General features: G+C 38.0%; 2 protein-coding genes across 2 annotated transcripts; one reads left to right on the top strand and one right to left on the bottom strand.

Moving 5' to 3' along the window:
* The first annotated feature begins 3,702 nt into the window (after positions 1-3,702).
* On the top strand, positions 3,703-5,250 carry LOC132143120 (GTPase IMAP family member 7-like). Its single transcript, XM_059553266.1, has 2 exons — positions 3,703-3,766; positions 4,351-5,250. The coding sequence occupies exons 1-2, from the start codon at positions 3,763-3,765 to the stop codon at positions 5,115-5,117; spliced, it is 771 nt and encodes a 256-aa protein (XP_059409249.1). The 5' UTR covers positions 3,703-3,762; the 3' UTR covers positions 5,118-5,250.
* Positions 5,251-7,761: 2,511 nt separating this feature from the next.
* On the bottom strand, positions 7,762-18,949 carry LOC132143813 (ras-related protein Rab-33B-like). Its single transcript, XM_059554366.1, has 2 exons — positions 18,666-18,949; positions 7,762-8,711 (listed from the first exon to the last, which is right to left on the bottom strand). The coding sequence occupies exons 1-2, from the start codon at positions 18,879-18,881 to the stop codon at positions 8,238-8,240; spliced, it is 690 nt and encodes a 229-aa protein (XP_059410349.1). The 5' UTR covers positions 18,882-18,949; the 3' UTR covers positions 7,762-8,237.
* Between the last annotated feature and the right edge of the window lie 81 nt (positions 18,950-19,030).

Genomic DNA, 19,030 nt, shown 5'->3' with positions numbered 1-19,030 from the left:
AAAAAATAATACCATTTTGTGTCACAAAATGAAGTTTTAAGAGCTTTGTAGGCAAGAAATTACTTATTTGTAATTCAATATGTAAATATGTGGTTTGTTAATAAAGATAACATCAATTTGAAAATTTGCTTCAACTCCTTTTTTGAGGCTTGAGCTGCAGGGCGTCAGGGCCCGATCAGCGCTCATGAACCCATCGAGAGCACCTCACCTCAGCCAGATCTTCTGGAATCTGGCTCGGATGTCTCTATAGTGGTTAAACGTGATATAATTTGTTTTGATTTGTGGTTGGGGTTTTTTGTGGGTGGTTTGAGGGAGGGTTATATAATATAAAAACTCAAATTATGTCATTTCCATACCTAAAATACATATTTTACAGTCACTCTTGTGCAGATTGATCATAAACAAAGATAAAAGGCTTCTTACCAGTGGCAATCATTCACAAAACGAAACATTTACCACAGTTTATTATGGGTAGAATGCAAAATGTTTCAATGTTACAAGCATTTCAGTCAGATGTAATTTATGCAATATTTCAAACCTTTAACCTAAATCAACCCATAGCAACAGTAGCCTAATTCCATGAAAAACAAGGACTTGGCAACCCTGCATCCAACACAAGCTGCAGGAGTCAGATTTATGGGATTCAAGGGTCAAGAGTAAGAAGAAATGACTGACAGACCATGCTTAAGGATTTGATGCTCAGCAGATTGACAGATATAGGCTCATTTTAAAAGATGGGCTCCCATTACACAGAGTGAGTGTGATCACCACATCAAAATTGAAAGTGAACTGCGAGAGCTCATTCATAAGAGATTTAAATACTCCACATATTAATAGTGGCACCCTGATGCGTGAAAATGATATACAATATTAGAATGTTTGCAGGAGCAGGCATTAATGTAATGGTCATAGTGGGATAAAGAAAACAGTCCCATGAAGGCCTTTAATGCAAAAATGAACACAATGAATGGTGACTGTAAAAAGTAGAAGCAGAATCCCGGCCAAACGCATTTTTATATGTGTGTGTATATATATATATATATATATATATATATACACTCACCTAAAGGATAGGAACACCTGTTCAATTTCTCATTAATGTAATTATCTAATCAACTAATCACATGGTAGTTGCTTCAATGCATTTAGGGGTGTGGTCCTGGTCAAGACAATCTCCTGAACTCCAAACTGAATGTGTGAGAATGGGAAAGAAAGGGGATTTAAGCAATTTTGAGAGTGGCATGGTTGTTGGTGCCAGACAGGCCGGTCTGAGTATTTCACAATCTGCTCAGTTTAAATGCCACGGCCTACCTGAGCATTGTTTCTGACCATGTCCATCGCTTTATAACCACCATGTACCCATCCTCTGATGGCTACTTCCAGCAGGATAATGCACCATGTCACAAAGCTCGAATCATTTCAAATGTTTCTTGAATGTTTCTTGAACATGACAATGAGTTCACTGTACTAAAATGGCCCCCACAGTCACCAGATCTCAACCCAATAGAGCATCTTTGAGATGTGGTGGAACGGGAGCTTCGTGCCCTGGATGTGCATCCCACAAATCTCCATCAACTGCAAGATGCTATCCTATCAATATGGGCCAACATCTCTAAAGAATGCTTTCAGCACCTTGTTGAATCAATGCCACGTAGAATTAAGGCAGTTCTGAAGGCAAAAGGGGGTCAAACACAGTATTAGTATGGTGTTCCTAATAATCCTTTAAGTGAGTGTATACATTTCTAAACATTACTTTGCCATTTTTGTAATAATGTAATAATTCAAATTTTTTGTATTCCACAAAATCCCTTTATATAAAATAATATGTAATCATGCAATCAATTAAAAAGCAACTGTCGTCTGATTAAAAGTATTTTATAATATATTGTAATTACAAATAATAATTTTTGGGAAACTGTAATACACATAACAAGTTACTACTCAGTACTACTCAGTTACTACTCATTTTTAATTTATATATATATATATATATATATATATATGTGTGTGTGTGTGTGTGTGTGTGTGTGTGTGTGTGTGTGTGTGTGTGTATACTATTATTTAAATTTTTTGCTGCATTGAAAGAAGTAGAAAATGCCATTCTAGCCTACTGTTAGTCTAGACAATATCTTAAAATTAACATGATCTACTTAAATCACAGACACGGGCAAATGAATGCTCAAACTTATCAATGTAATGTGGTTATCTTTAAAGCAGTTGTTGTGTTATGTTTGTGAGTAGGACTGCAGCTGCTTCTTAAAAGTAGGTTCCTCATTTTGTAGCTGTAAAAAAGATCTCAACAACATGGTGAAATCCCACATTTCTATGGCAGGGTTTGGCAAGTTCAGTCCTGGAGAGCCGCAGCTCTGCAGGGTTCAAGTCCAGCCCTGAGAAAAAAACCTCCCCTACCTATAGCTTTAGTAATCCTGAGGACATTGATGAGCTTGTTCCAGTGTGTTTGATTTGGGTTGGAGCTGAACTCTGCAGGACCGCAGCTCTACGGGATTCACAAGAAAATAAATCTACCTATCACTTAAAAATGTAATTGTAAACAGGAAATTATGTTAGTTATTAAATAGACAGATCACAAATAAGATTTAGACTAGATTCACAAATAAATCAACAATCCGTAGCAATATCTCTTTCAAACAAGTCAAATTCATTTATTTCAACGATAAGCAAACAGATGGTATCAGAGTGTCCTTAAAATTGCTTTTATGGTGTATAAAGTTAATTTAACCGAATTGTTCAAATAAAACATTCTGATAATGTTTATGACCCAGCAGCTGTTACAGAAATCTTCCCAGCACCTGGGTAAAAAATATTGAAATTAACCCAATAAAATTGCCCTACATGATAAAAGAAAACTGTATTTTCAGAGTGTAGTAATCTTAAAACATACAGAAAAGTCAAAATTTCTGTTGAATTGTTTCTATAATTATTAATATTAATTAATCCAATTAAGAATAAAAAATACCATGAGTGTGTGCATGTCACAGTTTACCGTCAACCAAATGTTTGACAAAAAGCTGAAACTGTTCAAGTTCACTCATTCAACATATGTCTTCCTGATACTCTGGACACTTGTAAGAGCCAATCACCTGAGATATAAATGTTGTTTAACTATTATCTTCTAAACTATTATGTTCTTCAGATTAAGAATATGCATGCTGTTCCAAACGTTCACCAGCAACTGTCCTAATCACTGATGAACTTTTGGAACTGCATGTAGGCCTATATATAATTATATGAAGTTCTCTACTCAGCAGTAGTGTTATAATCAGATGATTCTGGACACAAGACCTGCAGAAGTCAGGAGATTTGAGCGGTGAGTGGATTCTTGAATGCCTCTGATTGACTATTGCATACAAGAAATCAGCAAATATGTATGTGATTGGCTATTGCTGACAGTCATGGTATTCAAAATACTATAATATAAAATATTTTGAATATTGCATAAAATATTAGATTTATAACATGCATTGCTATGTCAAAAATCCATATTAACTAGCTGATTTCTTCTTGTAAGTGATTGCCACAAACACTTGCCTTCAGAAACATCTCCTTTTAAATCTAATTACCTTCCTGAGCAGTACTAGTAAAAGCTTATCCAATCATAAAACTCATGTGCAAAAGAGGTTGGGCTTAGCTAATTATTAAAAACAGAAATCGTATTCATTGCTTTAACAAACCCACTGCCATCTGATCTTCTGAAATCCTTGAAGGAGCAACTTAACCAGCAGAATCATTAACGGCACTACAATGAGTAAGTTTTTTTTATCAATCCAGCATTTGTGACTATACTGTGGAATTACACATTTAAGAATTGGGTTAAGATATGCTGATCCTATGATCTGACATAGCATCACATGAAATACTAAGGTGACGTACATTGTATTTAGCATTTAAGTTAAATATGATGACATCAGACAAATGATTCTCTCAAGCATAGTAATCTGGCTCATTTGATTTACAACAAGAGAGCAGGAACCTCTTGCTACACACTGAGACTATAACCTTTTGTTTGTAATGGCTCTTGGTGCCCCTGCCCCAGTCTTTTCAGTAGTTATCCTGACTGGACTAGGACTGGTAAAATTGAATACTTAACTTGCATGTTTTGTTTAAAGTCATGCCCCCTAAATGTATATAAACTACAAAGTATCACTGCCTTAGTTAGGCTTTTGATGACTGCAGCGCGTTCTCAATAAAGAACTCTGCTGAAGATACCCAAGAGTCTCCTGGTCTTCATTTCTGAGTTTCCAACACTACTTATAACTGTATTTAATTCTAGTTAATATTCATTTAAATTAGCAAATGTTTGATAACAAATACTTCTTAAAATGTCAACAGGTCAGGACATATGCATAGTTTTGGTCGGCAAAACAGGAGCTGGAAAGAGTGCTTCAGGAAATACCATTCTTGGAGAAAGGATATTTGTGTCAGAAGCAAGAACTGCATTAGTCACTAAAAAGAGTTCATTTGAATCGCGGATGATAAACAGAAAGCAGATTTGTGTCGTGGACACTCCTGGTCTATATGACACAAGTCTGTCCAGTGAAGAAGTCTTGAATGAGATTGTGAATGGCATCAGACTTGCAGCTCCAGGTCCTCATGTCTTTCTTCTTGTAATTGCCATTGGGCGCTTCACTAAAGAAGACAGACAAATCGCTGGATTGATTCACACAACCTTTGGCCAAGAAGTGCTCAGACACATGATGGTTTTGTTCACCAGGGCAGATGATCTTGAACACAGGACAGTTGAAGATTACATAGCGGAGGCACCAGAACTAAAAAAAGTGATAGATTCATGCAAAGGAAAATATCATATATTCAACAATAGAGAGAAGTCTGACCGTACCCAAGTTGATGAGCTCATGAGGAAGATTGAAGCCATGATAAAACAGAATCATAACAGCTACTACAGCCACCACATGTTTACAAAGTCAGATGAACTCAACAGAGCTAGGAGATCCAAAAAGGAAAAGGATGCTGACCTGAAGTCAGAAGTCAAAAGTCAGAAGTCAGAAAAAGCTTTAGTGCAGAAGAAACGGACAAAAAGAAATAAAATAACAGCATTTCGTGAAGGAATGAATAAGTCATCTTGCAGCATACTATAGTATACTTGAGTATATGATGTCAGCATCTCATAAAATGTATAAACGGGGCATTACAAAATACACAAATCAGAAGAGAAACATTCAATTGTGTTAAATCCCAACAATTCATGTTTTTATTAATCTTTTTGATTAAAAAAAAAAAAAAAATGTATGTACATTTTTATTCATTTAATTATCTGACTGAAGATATACAGATAATCTGCTTTATCCACTTGGAATTTGGTTAGAAGTTTACAGACTGTATTATTCCTGTATTGTTCAACATATTAACTACTGACATTTTATGTTTGTTTTTCCAAATTTTTTCTTTCTTTTTTTTAATCTACAGTTAATTTTAACCTTTTATTTTATAAGATTACTAGATTTCTATTCACTACTATTATTATTACTACTACTACATTCATGTGTTTTATTAAAGTGACTCTTTTGTTAATCTTTTTGCATATAGTTATTGTTTTTCCTCTAACTGCATTTATACATTTGCTGCAACCCCCACCCCCCCAAAAAAAACATTAAACTCTGTTGTCTGAAGATCAGACTACTGAAGAGATTAACCTTTTAAAGAAAACCAAACAAATGAAATGTTGATAAATTGTACTCAATTAGAATTATTTGAAACAAAACAAACATTAAATCTTGATGCAATTTCTTTGGAGCAATCAGTAAACATTTTGAACCTTGAACCTGGGGACATAATACTACTGTAATCAGTTTACAGTAAGCATGCAATAAATCTGTATGCAAAACACCACATTTATTAAAGCCTAATATACAATGTAAAAATAAATAAATAAATCCACAGTTTTTACAAAATAATTTTGGCAGCTGTGGTTGCCAAAAATAAATTGATTAATTAATAAAAGTATTACAGAAAAACTATAAACACATTTATAGAGCACACTGTAAATTGTACAGCATAACATTGTAATACAATTGTTATATATATATATATATATATATATATATATATATATATATATATATATAATCAATAAATTCAATACCGCTTACTGCTACTAATAATCTTGTTTGTACCTTTAATAACAACCACCATAATAATGCAGGTGGTAAAAGATAAAACCATGTGAAGATTAAAATTTCACAGAGTCATTCATGCAAACACAAAACACCATCATTGTAACTCACAACACTTAAATGCAATAAAAATTCATTAAACAACAGAAGATAAAACATACCTAAATGTGTCATGATTCTGCCTTGTCTCAGATTTTTCTCTAGTCTTGTGGCAGGATCATGACAGGCCCATGTTTTATGTGCAAGCACATGGCCATTTGTTTGGGCCATGTGCTTGCGTTGTCTCGTTCCCTTGCCCCGCCCCCCTTGTTACCCTAGTTTTGTCTTCATTGATTTACCTGTTCCACCTGTTGTGTTCATTAGTAGCCTCCCTTTATAACCTCGTGTGTTTCTCTGTCTCTTTGTTAGTTCGTTGTTTAAATATTGTCACGTTGTTTAAAGGTTGTCTACTGTTGCTACCAGTTGTGATTTTGTCAAGTCTTGTCTAAGTAATTGTTTGATCGTGTTTTAGTCACAGTCTAGTTAAGTGCAGTGTTAGTCTAGTTTTGTCTTCCTTCGTCTGTCTAGCCCTTGTTTTGCCCCCTCGTGGGTTTTGTTTTCCTGTTTTTTTTGTATAATAAACTGTGTTGCTGTGACTACTGTCTGCATTTGAGTTCATCCCTCCACCACCCATCCTGACAAAATGATTTTGTGTATATAATGTCTCAAGTGGTTTAATGCAGTGAAAATCTGTTTTCACCTGCAATATAATAAAAGCTTAAGATCAATTGTACAAGATGACATCGGCCTACTTTTTGGCTTGATGTAAGATACTATATTATTTGACAAATAATTGCATATTTGTAATGTTATCTGAATGGACAGAATACCCATAATAAAATGCATAGCAAGAAAACCCCTTAAGTGTGGATGCTGATGTTGCATAAATCATTACAGGATTAGCTTTTTTGTTTGTTTATTGATTGCTTGATTGACCTATTATGTCACTTATGACATTAAGTAGTCCAGAACAGCTACAAAATGTATCTACCATATTTTAGTGAGTTGTGAAAGCCTTCTAAATAGGACAGATTTTACCATCTGAAGCATTATATGCAACAATGATCACATTTCAAGTTGTTTTGAAAATGCTAAAGGGCTGTATGGACCATGTTATGATATACATGCAATAAAAAGTAAATTAAACATTAATAACAAATAAAAAATATTTATTATTAATACATGATAGCAAACATTCTGGTGAATCTGGATCAGCACTGTCCAAAAGGTGTGAGATTGCATTAAAATGTAGAGACACAAACAGAAAGTACGGCAATAGGACAAAGTAGATCTGGGTATCATCTTCATATGTGCACTCTCAGAAAAAAAAAGGTACAATAGTTAGGTACAAAAAAAGCATAATCAGTATCCAAAGTCCAATCAACATTTTATGAGTTGGCATACAAGGTACAAACAAGTATGGTGAGAGAACACCATCTTGAGGGACTCTGATGTAACAACTTTATATGAACTAAATTTGTAATTTATTATGACTCTCTAACTTCATCTGTTGTGTAGCTTGGCTGTACAGAAAAGAAAAACTGGATATTGGTGATTATGGTGACAGTATGTACAAGTGAAGATTCAGCTGTCAGGAAAAAAGGTTCACTTTAGTCTCATAACTCCAGGTTAAAGCAAAGGTGTTGAAAGTGGTTGAAAATTGGGCATCTACGAAAGTTATTTAAGAGCAAACTGATAACCATCAACCTCAATTAATGTCCAACATAATCCTTGACAAGAAGTTACTCTGGCTGTTGTCTGCAAAAGTTTAAGGACCAAAATCAGCAGCAAGGCTCCAAAGAAACTGGAAATTAAATCAAATCTCATCTTCTTGCTGATTGTTTCATTATGAGGCATTGCTTCTTACAGATAATGTTGTCTGAAGTAGATGTCAGATGACTATAAAAATCCAAACAGCAATTGGCATTTAAACCAGTCTTCATACCTTCAAGACCATTGATCTGTTATTAAGTTCCTACTGCTATTTTTATCCCTATTTAGAGGACATACTGAAATAAGCACATAACTATAATGATCATTAATCTGTCAGCAGACGCAGGTCCATTTCTTCTTGCTCTCCTGCGCTGTTATGACTTTTCCTGGGATATTGAAGCTCTCAGATCTGCACTGTAACAACACTTCATTCACACTCTCCCGTCTCTGGCTCTTCAACCTCTGTGCCAATGTCACAAAGATGCTGTCCACCGAGTCCCCTTTGTGACCTTTGGCTGAAGTAATATAAAAAGACATTCCGTGGACTTCGGCCAAATGTTGAGCCTGATCGATTAACACAGAAGCAGTAGACGAAGTGACCAGATCGGTCTTGTTGCAAACGAGAGCACGGGGTATATCCAGTCCAAGAGAGTGCTGACGGCATTCATCCATCCACATGGGAATATTGCAGAAACTAGTGGGGTTAGTGACATCGAAGACTAAGACAATTCCATGCACATTGCGATAGTAGTGCTGCACCATGCTTTTACGAAAACGCTCCTGACCAGCCGTGTCCCACAGCTGTACCTGAGGTGAGACAAAATTAAAAAATGTACAGTAATTTTTTTTTGTACATAGAGAAAATTTTACTCATAACCTTGTCATGCTGTACCATTTGAGCAACAGAAACATTGAATACTGAAACTGAGTCTCCATGGGGTTCCCTATCGAAAGGTAACTCCCATTGTGTTGTTGTTTGACAACTGTTTGGGGTAACTCTTATTTACTCTATTACTGAAGTCTGACTGATTAATGTTTGTGTCACTGCACAAACCAGGGCAGTGCCCATGCAGAGACTATGCTCACGGAGATGGAATGCAATCACAGAGAGCATGAGTATCGCTCTTCTCTGCTTGCAAATCAATTTCTTCAATGGAGGCAGCCCCTCTCTCCTGTTTCTCCTCTCTCAGCGAGCTCGGAGAAAGAAACGGTGCAGTCATGGAGCGGAGCAACCAGGTTTGAATAATCTCATGCCGGCAAGAGCCTGCGTGCTCATTCTACCCTGGCACTTTGATTCGCCGGTGTGTGTTTTACACATGAGATTGTTCCCCTCTTATATCGAGTGACTCAATCCTTCTAAGTCGATGGGAGTAGAAACGTGTCACCAATGATATAGATAGCTGACCACTTCGCATTTGTGTGCGCGTGTTTTACTCTCACTGCAGCACTTTGATCTGCCAGTGTGTTTTACACGTGAGGATCAGTGCCCCTCGCTTATATCGAGCGGCTCAATCCTTCTAGGCGGATCGGAGTAAAGGCTGTCACCAGTGATTTTACATCTCTGACAGCCTCGTATTTCGCCTGGGCAATGCCCACACTGAGGCTTCACTCACTTAGATAGATCACTCTGGCTATGAGAGTATGTGCCTCAGTCGGTTGCGCTTGTATTTTGCCTTCCTCAGTGAAGGTGGCCCTGCCTCACCCACACTCACATTCTTCCCTTCCAGCTGTCTTGGATGAAACCGTAAAGTCACAGGGCTGAGCAACAGGGATTGAGTTATCACATGCAGGGACTGCTCCCGCATGCTCCACTCTCCCCACAGCATTTTGATCCGCTGGTGTGTTTACATGTGAGGATTAACACCTTGTTTGCATGAGCAGTTTTATCCTTTTAGGTGGAATGCAAGCAGCATTATGAGCTGCCATTGTGTTTTCATGTAAGGATCATCGACACCCCTCACCTAACAAGCGGTTAGATTTTTTTATGCGGATTAAAAAGGAGAATACTGACAGCTGCAGATGAGACGCATCTGGACCACAACCACTATAACGTTGCGCTCACGGGGGCTGGCTGCTCATAGTGGATAGTGATAGTGGACCCACAAGAGCAATTCTTCTCTCCTCACACTGTAAATGCCAGTTCCCCACCACATGCCCTGAACTGCCATTATTAACAAAGTAACTACCTGCCGCCTGGCTTTTGCCTTTGAAAGCCATCCCCGGCATGTCAAGCTGGGTTCTAAAAACCATGGAATGATGTTACTCGCTCCAGTTTCCTCACAGGCCACCTCACTTTAAAGGTATTATTCACATTTCAGTACAGGACAACGCATGTTCTTCAGTCCGAAATGCATACACTGCTTGCAAACGTGCTGTGGAAACATTCCCCTTAGCGAACCGTGAGTCAGGTTTTCACAGCCATTACTTCCCTATTCCCAAAAAGGACAGTGGGCTCAGACCAATACTCCATCTCAGACATCTGAACTGGACGCTCATGCAATGACTTTTCAGAATGTTAACTTAAACAGATCATTGCCCAAATATGCCCAGGTACTGGTTTCTGTCTGTGGATCTGAAAGATGCTTACTTTCATATCTAAATAGCGCCCCTTCACAGACTGTTCTTGAGATTTGCTGCAAGGAAGTGGCCTATCAGTACACGGTCCCTCTTTTGGACTGATCCAGGCCCCTTGCACTTTTACAAAGTGCGTAGATGTGGCTCTTTCCCTTCTGGGACTGATCTCCAAGCTTTGTTGCTCAACCACCTAGAGCGTCTTGGGCTGAAAATCAATTCAGCTAAGAGTTTTATGACTCCCAGACAGCATGTGACTTTCTAGGAACAGTTATAGAGTCAGGGCATCCGGTCCCTTCAAATTTTGGATAAGAGCCTGTGTCCCATTTTATGTCAGGGTAACCCATTTCTGTGTCAAAGCTGTTGCCCCTTGGACAACTCCCTGTCTGTTTCTGTCAGGCGTGCAGCTGGGAATGACCTAAAGAAGGAAGGTGGTCACGATGGGCGCCTTCAGCTTGCTCTGTATGAGGCCAATCTGGTGTATGGCTCTTGGTCAACCCATGAGTGACGCCTACATATCAGCTGCTACAAAAGGATGGCTGTTTTCTGGCCCTGAAAACCTTCCTGTCAGCCTTAAAGGCTCATTATCAGTGGTACCAGGGAGCAGATATGTTGTCAAGGGACAATGTAGCTCAAGGGGAATGAAGGCTATATCCCAAGATGGTTCAGATGATCTGGTAAGTTTTTGGCAGGGCAAGAGGTCGACCTCTTCGCCTCTGAAGACAACTATCACTGCCCAACATATTTTTCAAGACAGCAGGATGCTCTGGACCATGACTGGCCCAACAACCATCTGTATGTCTTCCCTCTGATTGCCCTGCTACCCCAGGTTATCAGGCAAGTCAGGGACACAAAGTACTCTCCTCCTCGTGGCCCCTCTCTTGAGGAACCAAGTCTGGTTTCTGAAGATGATCCAGCTGGAACTGTGGAGCCTTCATGTCTGGCCACTCAATGGGAATCTAGCCAACTACCAACAAAAGTCATTAATACCATTTTAGAGGCTAGAGCTCTGTCTACAAGGTGCCTCTATGCCCTCAAGTGGTCAGGCTTCAGTGACTGGTGTTCAGCGCCAATCCAGGATCTGGTATCATCTGACGGGTCCCATGTGCTAATCTGCTGGATAAGGGGCCCACCCCTTCCATGCCCAAAGTCTATGTGGCAGTCTTCCTGCCAAATTATTCTCGAGGCAGGCTGGAAAATTGGCAGGAATTACTTGGTTGTTAAGTTTCTTAGAGGCACTTGGGGTTAAACATTCTTCGCCCTAGGATGGTGCCAGTATGGGACTTGTCTATAGTCCTGAGAGCTCTCAAGAGCTCGCCCTTTGAGCCGCTTCAAACTGCCAGCTTAAGAGTCATGATAATCAGAACCACTCTGTTTTTGGCACTGGTGTCAGTCAAGCGAGTAGGGAACTTGTGTGCTTCCTGTCTTGAGTTTGGACCCAATGACTATAAAGGGTTCTTCAACTGTGCAGCAGTTATGTACTGAAAGTGCTCTCAACTCTCAATTTCCCTTTTACTCCTCCCTGGAACGGATGGTGAACTAGGACCCAACTTGTTATGCCCTGTCTGGGCACTGCGAGATTACATAAAGTGCTCAGAGACTCTCAGACAATCAGAGCAGCTTTTTTGTGCTTTGGAGGTCACTCTAAATGCCTGCCTGTCATAAAGCAAAGACTATCTCATTGGATAGTAGATGATATAGCTCTAGTTTATGCCTCAGCTGGCTTGAAATGACCTTTAGATGTGAGGGCCCATCCCACCAGAGGAATGGGCTTCTCTTGGGACTGGTCCAGTAGAATCTCTGTTGGGGAGATTTGCACAGACACTGGCTGGTCGCCGCCGTCTACCTTTATTAGATTCTACAATTTGGACATCGGGTGGGGAGATTTATCTTAAGAAGACCTCAGAAAGTTCTCTGGTCTATTTGTGGCTCAGGCTTATGGAGCCCTCACTGAGAGTTTCTGGGCTGAGCTCACGAAGCAAACTAAGTTTTGCATCTGCATACAGCACAGCGCTACTGGATACGTTCCCCAAACAGTCACCAAACAATGATGCAATGGGAATTACCTTTCGATAGGTCAACACTCCGTTTACCTCACATAACCATGGCTCCCTGAGATAATGGAATAAGCACTGCATAACCGGTCGTGCTATAGCTGTACGTGAATCAACTGCTGTCACATCAGTCATATGATTCTGATGAGATGGCGCTTCTGGCAGGCTCAGGCGCCATTGGTTTGTGCCACTACAAAAACGTTAACCAATCAGGCTTCAGTAATAAAGTAAACAGAAGTTTCTCCAAACAGTCATCAAATGACAATGCAACACTTGTTTCCTTATCTCAGTGAACCAAGGTTACGTGAGTAAACAGAGCGGTATATGTACCTGACATGAGGGTATTTAAATGAAATTTATTGGGGTTTTTAATATATGTGACCTTGGACCAGAAAACGAAAAAAAAAAAAAAAGTAGCATGGGTATATATTACTTTTATGCCAAAATCTATTAGGATATTAAGATTACATTCCATAAAGATATTTTGTGAATATCCTACCATACATATATCAAAACGTAATTTTTTATTAGTAACATGCATTGCTTGAAAAACACACATAAACCATATATTTTTGCAATTGTGTGCTTTACTCTCTTCACATTTCATCAGTAAAAATATTTCTTCTTTTTTTCAGCTCAGCTACAACGATAGCCGGTGCTTTTGTTCATATTAGGGATTTCCTACATGTCATAAGTTATTACTTCTATGAGACTGTTTTGGACTTTCTGTGCGAGAGATCCCTCCGGCTTCCAGTATGAATGAAGCATGCACTGCATGAGAGTGTTCAGTGCTAAATGATGTTCACATCTCATTTTGGATATGAATAAATCGTCAGGTCATGCACAGACTATCGATACGGTCTCTTTGAATTTAAATCTAGATTTAGATCTAAAAACATCTATGTGAATGGTCTGTATATTTTTCGGTCATTTGAATATCTACGTAAAAATAAATAGAAACAAGAAACAGTTTGATTTAAAGTTTTGCTGGATTTTTCGTATTTTTGTTCATGGGTAAAAGATTTGATAATGCTTTTATATTCATTTTGAATGTGTGGGTGGCGCCGAAATCTCTTTCAACCTTTCTGTACTGCACTGATATGTGGCAAATAAGTAAATAAGGAGAAATAAAACTGAATTTGAACTTTACTTTAGCCTATGTGATCTACAACTACATGGAATAAAATATGATACTACTAGTCTACTTATTTTATTCTAGGCCCATTAGAAAAAAACAGGTAACATGTTTTCATTACAAACAAATAATTATTATTTTTATTTTTACGTAACAATTTCATGGGTAAGAACCAACCCAAGATAAATATATTTATAATAATATTTATAATAAAATAGTATAATAAATTATTAATAATAAATCTTTAAATTATGCAAATTATAGGCTATACTGTAAAATTATGAACTGAATTCACAAATTCCATGGATGACGACCATATGAACAGAGTGTGGGTGTGACCCAGAGGTGGGTAGAGTACCCAAAAACTGTACTCAAGTAAAAGTAAAAGTACTAGTCTGAATAGTTAATTGAGTAAGAGTATAAGAGTATCGGATAAAAAATCTACTCAAGTAGTTAGTTACTAGTTACAACCCGAATTCCGGAAAAGTTGGGACGTTTTTTTACATTTTAATAAAATGAAAACTAAAGGAATTTCAAATCACATGAGGCAATATTTTATTCACAATAGAACATAGATAACGTAGCAAATGTTTAAACTGAGAAATTTTACACTTTTATCCACTTAATTAGCTCATTTAAAATTTAATGCCTGCTACAGGTCTCAAAAAAAGTTGGCACGGGGGCAACAAATGGCTAAAAAAGCAAGCAGTTTTGAAAAGATTCAGCTGGGAGAACATCTAGTGATGAATTAAGTTAATTGATATCAGGTCTGTAACATGATAAGCTATAAAAGCTTTGTCTTAGAGAAGCAGAGTCTCTCAGAAGTAAAGATGGGCAGAGGCTCTCCAATCTGTGAAAGACTGCGTAAAAAAAATTGTGGAAAACTTTAAAAACAATGTTCCTCAATGTCAAATTGCAAAGGCTTTGCAAATCTCATCATCTACAGTGCATAACATCATCAAAAGATTCAGAGAAACTGGAGAAATCTCTGTGCGTAAGGGACAAGGCCGGAGACCTTTATTGGATGCCCGTGGTCTTCGGGCTCTCAGACGACACTGCATCACTCATCGGCATGATTGTGTCAATGACATTACTAAATGGGCCCAGGAATACTTTCAGAAACCACTGTCGGTAAACACAATCCGCCGTGCCATCAGCAGATGCCAACTAAAGCTCTATCATGCATAAAGGAAGCCATATGTGAACATGGTCCAGAAGCGCCGTCGTGTCCTGTGGGCCAAGGCTCATTTAAAATGGACTATTTCAAAGTGGAATAGTGTTTTATGGTCAGACAAGTCCAAATTTGACATTCTTGTTGGAAATCACGGACGCCGTGTCCTCCGGGCTAAAGAGGAGGGAGACCTTCCAGCATGTTATCAGCGTTCAGTTCAAAAGCCAGCATCTCTGATGGTATGGGGGTGCATAAGTGCATACGGTATGGGCAGCTTGCATGTTTTGGAAGGCTCTGTGAATGCTGAAAGGTATATAAAGGTTTTAGAGCAACATATGCTTCAAACAACGTCTATTTCAGGGAAGGCCTTGTTTATTTCAACAGGACAATGCAAAACCACATACTGCAGCTATAACAACAGCATGGCTTCGTCGTAGAAGAGTCTGGGTGCTAACCTGGCCTGCCTGCAGTCCAGATCTTTCACCTATAGAGAACATTTGGCGCATCATTAAACGAAAAATACGTCAAAGACGACCACGAACTCTTCAGCAGCTGGAAATCTATATAAGGCAAGAATGGGACCAAATTCCAACAGCAAAACTCCAGCAACTCATAGCCTCAATGCCCAGACGTCTTCAAACTGTTTTGAAAAGAAAAGAAGATGCTACAGCATGGTAAACATGCCCCGTCCCAACTATTTTGAGACCTGTAGCAGAAATCAAAATTGAAATGAGCTCATTTTGTGCATAAAATTGTAAACTTTCTCATTTTAAACATTTGCTATGTTATCTATGTTCTATTGTGAATAAAATATTGGCTCATGTGATTTGAAAGTCTTTTAGTTTTCATTTTATTAAAATTTAAAAAACGTCCCAACTTTTCCGGAATTCGGGTTGTACTTTGGGTCATATATACTGAGCCTAATTTTATTTAGATATTTAGATAAAATGTGTGTAATGTATGCGTGTGTGTGTAAATGTATATATTTTATCAGCCTTTACTCCAATTTATGTAATTTATTATAAAACCCTGTTTGTTTACTTAAGTAACAGATATAGGTGTCATGCCATAACATATTTAATACGACTGTCTTTATATTAAATGTGAATTTAACATTGAAAGTTAATGTGATATAAAAATTGCTACTAATCTTTCATTGTTCAGAAAGAGAGCAAATAACATTTACATTATTAGAGATCATTTTCACTGACAGTCTAGAGTTCAGTCACTCTCAGAAACTCCCATTAAAATCACTGAAACCGTTAACACTGTGAATTCAATATATTAATTATAGATTCGTACACACATCTGCACTTTGTTGTTTCTGATGAGAGAATTCGCCAGAAAGAGGTCTCCAGTCAGCGAGCGAGTGAAGGAAGAACCGGCATTTTAGCAATGACTCATCTGAACGCCTCTGATTGGCCATTGCATTCAAAAGCTCAACAGAATCTTGTGTGATTGGTTATAATGCGCAGTGCTGTAAAAACGCATCTATCTCTGGCTCAGCCCCAGCAAGTGATCACAGATCTGAATTTAGCAGCTGATGATATGACTTGCTGAACGTACTCGCACCGGTGTGATTGTATTAAAATGAATAAAATCTTAATCGGCTATTTTTTCGTCTTTTGGAAGCTGCATTCAACTCGACTCCACCTCTGTTATAAGCCACACACGTACAACAAACTAATGTCACAGTGGTATCGTGTACTGTAATCGAATGTAGCCCAAGTTATTACCTGTTGAACAGTAGACAGCACACGCAGTATTCATCTAATAAGGATCTTCATTGCTAGCAAATAATAGCCTTTGCATATTTGCTTTCAATTCAGTGCGGTTCCATAGCCAAGTTTTCAATGCTGCTGATGTTCTTAAACGTTACAACTCTGAGTGAACCGCTTCAGACGCTCAGCGCGTGCGGCAGGGAACTGAACGAATCATTCAAACTGATTCATGAACCAATTCACTCGTTTGCCAAATGGTTTGATCAAGCCTTTGAACAGAATTGTGACTCAAAAGAATGAATCATTCGCGACTGGGCATCGCTCATTGCCCAGAGAAAAGTAGACTGTGCGTTTGGAATAAACTGAAGCATTTATAACATTTATTGCATTAAGATAAAGTAACGAGAGGAGCGTCGCCCACAGTAACGAAGTAAAAGTACAGATTTTTCCCAAAAAATTTACTCAAGTAAGAGTAAAAGTATCCATCTTTAAATATACTCCAAAAAGTATTAGTTACCTCGAAAAATTACTCAAGTAAAAATGTAACGAAGTAAATGTAACTCGTTACTACCCACCTCTGGTGTGACCACATTACAGATAATGAGTTCAGACTTGAAAGGCTGTACCTTTAGTTGGTTCCATATGAATTACACAAAATTATTTTATTTTTTGATTTAACCCTTGTGATGTGTTCAAACCCCTATAACAATTGTGGCATTCCAGGGAAAAATGTCCCAGCCTCAGAAAATTGCTTATAAATCACTCATTATGCTTTATGAACCAATTCACTCGTTTGCCAAATGGTTTGATCAAGCCTTTGAACAGAATTGTGACTCAAAAGAATGAATCATTCGCGACTGGGCATCGCTCATTGCCCAGAGAAAAGTAGACTGTGCGTTTGGAATAAACTGAAGCATTTATAACATTTATTGCATTAAGATAAAGTAACGAGAGGAGCGTCGCCCACAGTAACGAAGTAAAAGTACAGATTTTTCCCAAAAAATTTACTCAAGTAAGAGTAAAAGTATCCATCTTTAAATATACTCCAAAAAGTATTAGTTACCTCGAAAAATTACTCAAGTAAAAATGTAACGAAGTAAATGTAACTCGTTACTACCCACCTCTGGTGTGACCACATTACAGATAATGAGTTCAGACTTGAAAGGCTGTACCTTTAGTTGGTTCCATATGAATTACACAAAATTATTTTATTTTTTGATTTAACCCTTGTGATGTGTTCAAACCCCTATAACAATTGTGGCATTCCAGGGAAAAATGTCCCAGCCTCAGAAAATTGCTTATAAATCACTCATTATGCTATATTATCACCAAATATTGGATTCAATCTTTTTGTCAACTTCTTTTCTTTCATTTAGGACTGGTTTTGTGTTTATATTTACATCTGATTAATCGTAAGCCTTGTTTATCTGAGAGTAGGCACCTCATTTTTTGAGTGAAAAAAGCATTATTTATTAATAATTTCCGCAATATTAAATAAAAACTGATGAAAATTTGCACTGTTTATCACAATAGTGTACTTTAATGTTTTGAAAGGCTTTTATTTTGTACAAAATGGCACAAAGTCACACTTGTTGTGTACCCAGTCAAAAATGACCCGGTCTCAAAAAAAATTGCTTATAAAATCACTCATTATGCTATATTATCACCTAATATTGGATTCAATCTTTTTGTTATCTGGCTCGGCTTGGTGTTCATCTTCAGTTCTCTCTTCACAGCAGTTCAGTCAGTGTACTGTTTGAGTAAATGAATTACTCCGGGATATTGGTTTGTTTTAACTCGGAGTGTCAGCCACATTAAAAAAAGTTAACAGCTCAAGTCATTTATGGATTAATGCGTATTGGAGACGTTTAACGTTTAAAACGATTCAGTTGTGAAATGCATTCATTTAAACGATGGATAAACTGATGGTAAGAATATGTGTACTTAGGATTCGGTTTATGGGGTGAAAAGTTAACCAACATGCATCAACATGTTTACAACTTTCTAGCCAAGACATCTTGAGATTACGCAATTACTGCCTGACATAAAAAAACGCTCAAGTCATCTTTTCCCTTTAAATTAGCAATTCGAAATAAATTCGATTCTTACTTTAATTTTCTCGCCTTCTAAATCAAGAAGTTTCTCACGGAAATCCACCCCGATTGTAGCCTCCGTTCTGCTGGGAAACTGTCCGGTGCAGAAGCGGTACGTCAGGCAAGTCTTCCCGACACCAGCATCTCCAATCACAATGATCTTACAGGTCCGACACCGACAGCGCAACGGGTTACCGGTCGATGAAGTGGAGCTCTCTAAAGACGAATCCATCTGCCGTTACAGTGGCGAAACAAACATGTGAAATGATGTTAAAATTAGACTAAAAGTTCAGAGCACTCCAGTGGGCACTCCTCACATGCCCATGACTGATGGTTACTGATTATAAGAACTTCCCCTTCAATTAGAGAAAGCTGGACTCG

This window comes from Carassius carassius, chromosome 7 (genome assembly GCF_963082965.1).
Source record: "Carassius carassius chromosome 7, fCarCar2.1, whole genome shotgun sequence".
NCBI classification, from domain to species: domain Eukaryota; kingdom Metazoa; phylum Chordata; class Actinopteri; order Cypriniformes; family Cyprinidae; genus Carassius; species Carassius carassius.
Note: the sequence above shows the minus strand (reverse complement) of the source record. Positions and strands in the feature narration are given on the sequence as shown.